General features: G+C 34.3%; 1 protein-coding gene across 1 annotated transcript in view; it reads right to left on the bottom strand.

Moving 5' to 3' along the window:
• The window catches only part of LOC139716888 (leukocyte surface antigen CD53-like), a 36,116-nt gene that overhangs the window by 4,644 nt on the left and 24,730 nt on the right, over positions 1 to 6,742 (bottom strand). Inside the window, exons 5-8 of the mRNA XM_071628416.1 lie at positions 6,080 to 6,132; positions 5,645 to 5,725; positions 4,589 to 4,645; positions 185 to 250 (exon numbers count right to left, since the gene is read on the bottom strand). Of these exons, the coding sequence (XP_071484517.1) occupies positions 185 to 250; positions 4,589 to 4,645; positions 5,645 to 5,725; positions 6,080 to 6,132 (257 nt within the window). The remainder of the gene's footprint in view (positions 1 to 184; positions 251 to 4,588; positions 4,646 to 5,644; positions 5,726 to 6,079; positions 6,133 to 6,742) is intronic.

Here is a 6,742-nt window from a genome sequence, read left to right as displayed (position 1 = left end):
CCGAATGACAAGTTGTTGTGTACACACATACAGTGAAAGTATAGAAGTATATGGTAAGTTTGATGAGGATATAAAGTCATACATTATAATACAAAGTACGAAACGCTTTAAGAGCAGCGACATGACCTCACGCGTTCGTCTTATAAAAGGTACAATACATTGACTCTAAAGAATCGTTACATACCTCTGTGTCAGAACACGAGGTGGAGGGAGACGAGTCGGTTCTGTTGTAAAATCCACAGCATTTGAACTGTTGAGAGACAGCGTGAAAGACCGTAATATGGCGTTACTCGAGCACTTTAACTGTTTTGACGTTACACCCCCCCCCCCATGAAAGTGAGTGCGTGAGCAGGTCGTGCACATGTTTTGCATTGCTTAGTACTAAGTATAGAGAGCTTGTACAAAGTTGTACGGTGACTTAAAAAAAAACGTAATCCAAGTTTGGAGGGCAACCATTTCTTAATTGTCAGACTATGGATTGCACAATCTTGATTGTTAGGAAGGAAGAACTGATTTTGAAACTCACTTTGTATCGAAAGGAAATGTATAGAAAATGTCGTAATTATGTAACTATGAAGATACAACAAGCTAAAAGAGATTATTTTAATAGGAAATTTGATAAAGTAAAAGGTAATATGAAAAGTAATTGGAAATTGATTAATAACATTTTGTCTAAAAGTCAGAAAAATACAGTTATTGAGTCTCTCCATTTCGGTAATAAAAAAGTTACCAACAGTCAAGATATTGTGAACACATTCAATGAATATTTTATTAATATTTGGTTCAAAATGATGTAAATGAGAATAAGCCCTTTCAAGATTATTTGAAAACGCCAAATAGTAATACTCTTTTTTTAAGCCAATAACAAATGATGAAATAATAACTGTAGTTAAAAATATGAAGAACAACATCAGCTCTGGTATTGATGATATTGATATCAAGGTGGTAAAATGTGTTATTTCATTGATTTGTGTTCCATTATGTATTATTTTAATGAATGTTTGCCTACTGGTACTTTCCCTGAAAAAAAAATAAAAACTACACGAGTCACACCAAAACATAAAAAAGGAAAATTAACTGATGTGAATAATTATCGTCCAATATCAGTATTGCCTACATTTTCGAAAATATTAGAAAAATGTATTTATAATAGGTTAAAAGATTTTTTAATAAACATAATATACTTATAAGTAATCAATATGGTTTTAGGCAGAGATATTCAACAGAAACGGCAATATTACAACCGATTAATAAGATAAATCAGGCTATAGATGATAAAGAATATGCGTTAACTGCATTTATTGATTTAACCAAAGCATTTGTTGTTATAGACCATTTCATTTTGTTACAAAAATTATGTTATTATGGTGTGAGGGGCACTCCATTAAAATTTTTTACAAGTTATTTCTTAAATCGCAAACAATTAAACAAATATTTATGGTGTCCCATCTAAACTTAGAGAAATAAAATGTGGAGTACCGCAAGGGTCTATTCTTGGGCCTCTTCTTTTTTTATTGTATATGAATGATTTGCCGCATTCAACATATGATGTAGATTATATATTATTTGCAGATGACACAAGTGTATTTTGTAAAGGCACAGACCCAAAGACATTTTATAATATGAATGTTCAACTTGATTGTATAAGAAATTGGTTGTCGGTAAACAAATTGATTTTGAATGTTGATAAAACCAATTATATATCATTTGGAACAAGAACTAAAATTGACGGTAATTTGAAATTGATGAATAGAGATGAGGAAATTAAACGAGTATATGATATGAAATTTTGGGGTGTTTTTATTGATGATAAATTGTCCTGGAATTCTCATGTGAATCATATATGTTCAACAATATCGAAAAGTATTGGTGTTCTGTACAAATTGCAATTTCTTCCACAGAATATTTTAAAGATGCTGTATTATTCGTCTGTTTCAGTTCACATAAAATATTGTAGTATTGTTTGGGGTTTTACTACAAAGAAAAATACTGATCGTATTCATAAATTACAGAAACGCAGTATTCGTTTGATAACCAACTCTTCATATTCAGCTCCTAGTAAGCTGTTATTTCTTAAGATGAAAATTCCACCTGTTCAAGAATTTATTTCTTTGGAAAGTATGATTTTTATGTTTAAAGTTTTCAACAATGTTCTTTCTGAAGTATTTCACAATCATTCACAACCATTTCACTTTGAATTGTTCTATACACAATTATAATACAAGGAATGCCCAAAACATTCACACACCATTAAACCGGATTTCAAAATCTCAATCCTCCATTTTTTACCATGGCCCCATTCTTTGGAATACTCTTCCTCCAACAGTCAAGAGTAGTAAGACCTTACGTCAATTTAAAAGGCTTTATAAAAAAATATATTTTTGATGAAATGTATCTGAAACTGTAAGTATAAGTATGCATTGTTTCCACCTCTGCCTCTTTTCTTCTCTTTTCATTGTATCTTTGACCTTTGTTTTATCAATTGAATTTGTATGATGATTGTTTAGTTGAAATGTATTTATAATTGTTTGTAGGGGAACATTTCCAATAAGCCTCGTGTGTGCTTTCTATGATCCCTCCATTCAAAATGTATAAATTTACCAAGGCAATTGTGTTTTGATATTTGTAAATGTTATGTTTTGATATGGAAATAAATGAATGAATGAATGAATGAATGAATGAATGAATGAATGAATGAATTATGTTGACAAATGTCACGCATGGTTGAACACATGAACTTTAAAACCACCAATGACAAATTGCACTTTTTTCAAGTTTGAGTGTCACATGAAGGAACAATAAATGCCTCACTGAATGGCTGAGATCTGTCAATGAAAGTGTCCAAATAAACGGGCCTTCTTCACATGGACCAAGTAATTATTACAGGCGCCACCTTTCATACACTTGAATCACCGTAAAGATAAAATTATCTCTCGTGGAAAGGCTAGTTCCGGCGAGTTGTAATTTCATTCGCTTTATTTATAAGACAATAATTTAATTCAATTCGGCAGAACACATAGGCTCCTTAGCCGTGTGATTACAATAACTTGTCATGATAACGTTCAGTTTGTTCGCGTCACTGAGAAATACTAGATGTTACAAAAACATTTCTCACTTTTGATCCTTAATAACCAATGATGTGTGTATGAGTGTGTGCTTACAATGACTCTGAACAATAGACATGAATATCATGAAAACCACCTTTTTCAGAGCTCTGTACTGACTAGGCTTCTGGTCTCTTGCTCCAAGGCACATGAATGCTTTGTTCATAATTCATGATGGTCTGCCCCGGGCACTGCTATTCTGAATTCATGATCAGGGGCAAAATGCATGCACATGAAAAAAGTAAGCAAATGTTTTCATGTTCTTGCATACACTACATTTCATGAATAGATGATTAGATGAATTGAGACTAGCTGTGATATTGGAGTTTCTCACGGATATGTAATAGATCATTCAAACCCTGGCCATTGTTCAGGACCATTGTCTGCGTTAACCACACACTCCCATACACACCAATACAATGTACTTGACCCCTGTCAGTTAAAGGTTAAAAGTTTTGTACAGAGGGTTGAAAATAGAGTAAAATCTGAACCCTAACTTAAACCTAACTAGGCCGGGCTATTTAGGTAGATGATAGAGCCGGGGGGTCCCAGCCCCCCCCCCCCCCCCCCCCCCCTCCAGATCTCGGCCGTCGACAGCGCGATCGCGACGAAAATGGGCACACACATTGCCGATGACGTAATCTAAAGTACCATGAAGTTAATTCTTTTAAAAATAACCATTTATGCTAAATTATGCTAAATTATGCTAATCTATGCATAATGATGCATGAAATTAGACAATTTGTAATAATTAATTAAATAAAGCTCAAAACAGGCACATTTATGTGTAAATATTCTTTTTAGTGTCCTAAGCAAATGTAAGAGAAAAAATTGTGTAATCAGAAAAAATTTCTGAAGTATTTTATTGTTTTCTGAATTTCTTATATATTTCTGTTTTTTCAACTTTATGTTTTTCATTGTTTTTTCGATGAAATTTTTCCGCGACATTGTTCCGAGCAAGAAAATTTGTTATTAATTGATTTTAATTTTAAAAAGCCCAAAATAATCATGCTTTTATGAAATTTGCCTGTAAACACAGTTTGCATTGAAATTGTACACGAATTCACGTTTTTGAGCAATTTTGGGTCGGACATGCACGTACATATTTATGCGCAACTTCGGAACCGCGCGCCCGGGCACCGCAAATTTGATGTCCAAAGATGCGGGAGACTCGGAAGAAAAAAAGTCATGAAACGTCGCGGCGATAGCTTTTCGCGATAGCGATACATCGCGCGAAACGTCGACGGGGGGGGGGGGGGTGGCCTCGGAGGCCCCGGCCTATTTAGGGTTAAATATGAAGCTTGAATTAAGTGAAATTAGATTATGCTTTCATCTTTAAATTACCTTCAACGACATTGTACACTATTCAGTTATTACTCATATGAAAGTCGGTGTTATCTGATGTATAGCTTTTGAACTACACCGTATTAAGGATATAAAGTGGGATTTTTTTGTAACACCTAGTAATATGATGTCATAATTACCGCGTCTTGGATGACGCCTTGGCTTGAATCATCCAAATTTTTCCAGATTGCCTCCAACTGTAAAACAAATGGAATGATAATGCTTGATGGCTTTGCAAACAAAAATACACTTAAGACATATAATGGCTGTAATAGAAGTATGTTTCATGAAAATAGATGTTTAAACTTATGTTTCAAACTTCGAGCATTACATGGCATATCGAAATTTAACAAAGTAGAAACAATTAATGAAGCAATTCACATGGCTTAACGAAAAGTCTGCACACTGCCGAATATAGGGTTACATCAGGTCACTGAATGTGACGTTAAAATATCTAAATCTTCTGCTATGACAGATTTTTTTTTCTACAATTGTCACTCTCTCTAAAAATGCATTTGCAAGATTGAATCCTATTGGCTCCTTTTCCGACATGTTTCTTAAAAATGTAGGTGAGCAGCTGCGATCTTGCAAATACAATTTTATACAGGGTGACAGTTATTGATGAAAAAAGTCATATTCATGCCTCTACGTTAATAATATCTTTCTTTTATTATGTAAATCTTATTGTGAAGACTAAATTGTAACACTAAAATCATCACTGAACAGATTTATAAATTCATAAACAAATAATCAGATTGCCAGGTATATATTTGTTAAGCTAACGAAAATCTGGAAACACAAAGTAGCAACTTGAACCACTGGCTTGTGGCTGACTTTAATAAAGAAAACAAAAACAAAAGCGTTCACAAGCTGAGACCAACAGCCAGTATGAACGACTCAGACTACCATCTCCATGTTCCATTTGAGGCAAACGAAAAGCCTACGAAAACCTGGAAGCACAAAATAGTTACTTGAACCGCTGGTTAATGGCTGATTTAAAAAAAGTGAACACACAAACAAAAACAACAACAACAAACCGTAAACAAGTAGTTAAAAACTGAAGTATTTAAGACTAATGATTAGCGCAAATAATTAATGCCACCTCTACATTTTCCATTTCAGCCCGAGTGAGACAATACGGTATAGATCTACTTAATGAGGTAGTTAACTAAAGAAGTAACGGCTTCTCTTGTTACCTGCGACACGCCGAACCCAAGGCCGATGTATACTCCAATGCCGATCTCAGCGAGCACGAAAACAATCAAGATGAACACATACTGTGTGATCAGGGGAGAAAAAGAGAAAAAGAACAGAAATATTTAATCATAAGGTATTTATATAGTGCATTTAATGTATATTTTACATATGGTCCCTGGTGTGAAGATCTTGAATCTCAAATTTTGGTGAAAGTGACTTTTTTGTGTTTCATGGATAATTAGTTACATGATGTCCTGTCCAAAACCTAACTGTCTTAACCCCTCCCCCCCCCCCTCCACAAAAAAAAAAATTTGACTAAAGATGCCCCTTCCCCTTTATATTCATTCTTCTTCCCTCATAGTCGCACATTGAACAAGCAAAACAGAGCAATTGATGTCTCAACCTTCAGAAGCATGCAAATTTAGACTACTTACAGTTTTGAGAAGACATCCGTTGTGGTTTGCAGCGCCACAGCAGCCAATGAAACCTGCGTAGAACACAAAACAGCAGTTCACCTACGATATTATGGAATAAAGTTTCTTTCTTAAATAATAGTAAAACCTCTGTTTGTTCGACGCTACGAGTGATCAACGATGGATATCAAATTTAATCTTTTCTCTTATTTTTAACACTTAAACTACATGAGTACCATGCTGACGGATTACAAACCCCTCGCGCGCATCGAAAGCTGTCACGTTTGCTCTAATAATGGCAAAAAACACCTTTTATCATAATTTGGGGAAAATTTATGAGCTTACTTAGGTAGTTCCCCTCACCAAATTTACTACATATACTTTGGTTAGATAATGTATAATTATAGTCAAAGTAATCTGATTTGCATGTGTGATGTCAGTTAACCGCAAACTCCCAAAATCACAAAATCTAAATAAGAACTTTAAAGGGATAGTATAGTTTTGGTTGCAATGGGGAATTACGGTTTTACCTTTTGCGAGTTGATTAGGAACCATTTGTGATCTATCAAAGAGCAAACAATTCCAACAGAAAATTAAAGTTTATTTGATGAAAATCCGTTTAAAATGGCTGAGATATAAAAAAAGTAAAACAGAGCGGTCCTTATAAAAGGTGGGGCCCACCTT

Source organism: Diadema antillarum, unplaced genomic scaffold (genome assembly GCF_040938485.1).
Source record: "Diadema antillarum isolate AM-2024a unplaced genomic scaffold, OU_Dant_1.0 scf00000071, whole genome shotgun sequence".
NCBI lineage: Eukaryota > Metazoa > Echinodermata > Echinoidea > Diadematoida > Diadematidae > Diadema > Diadema antillarum.
The sequence above is the reverse complement of the archived record's forward strand: the minus strand, read 5'-3'. Positions and strand labels throughout refer to the sequence as shown.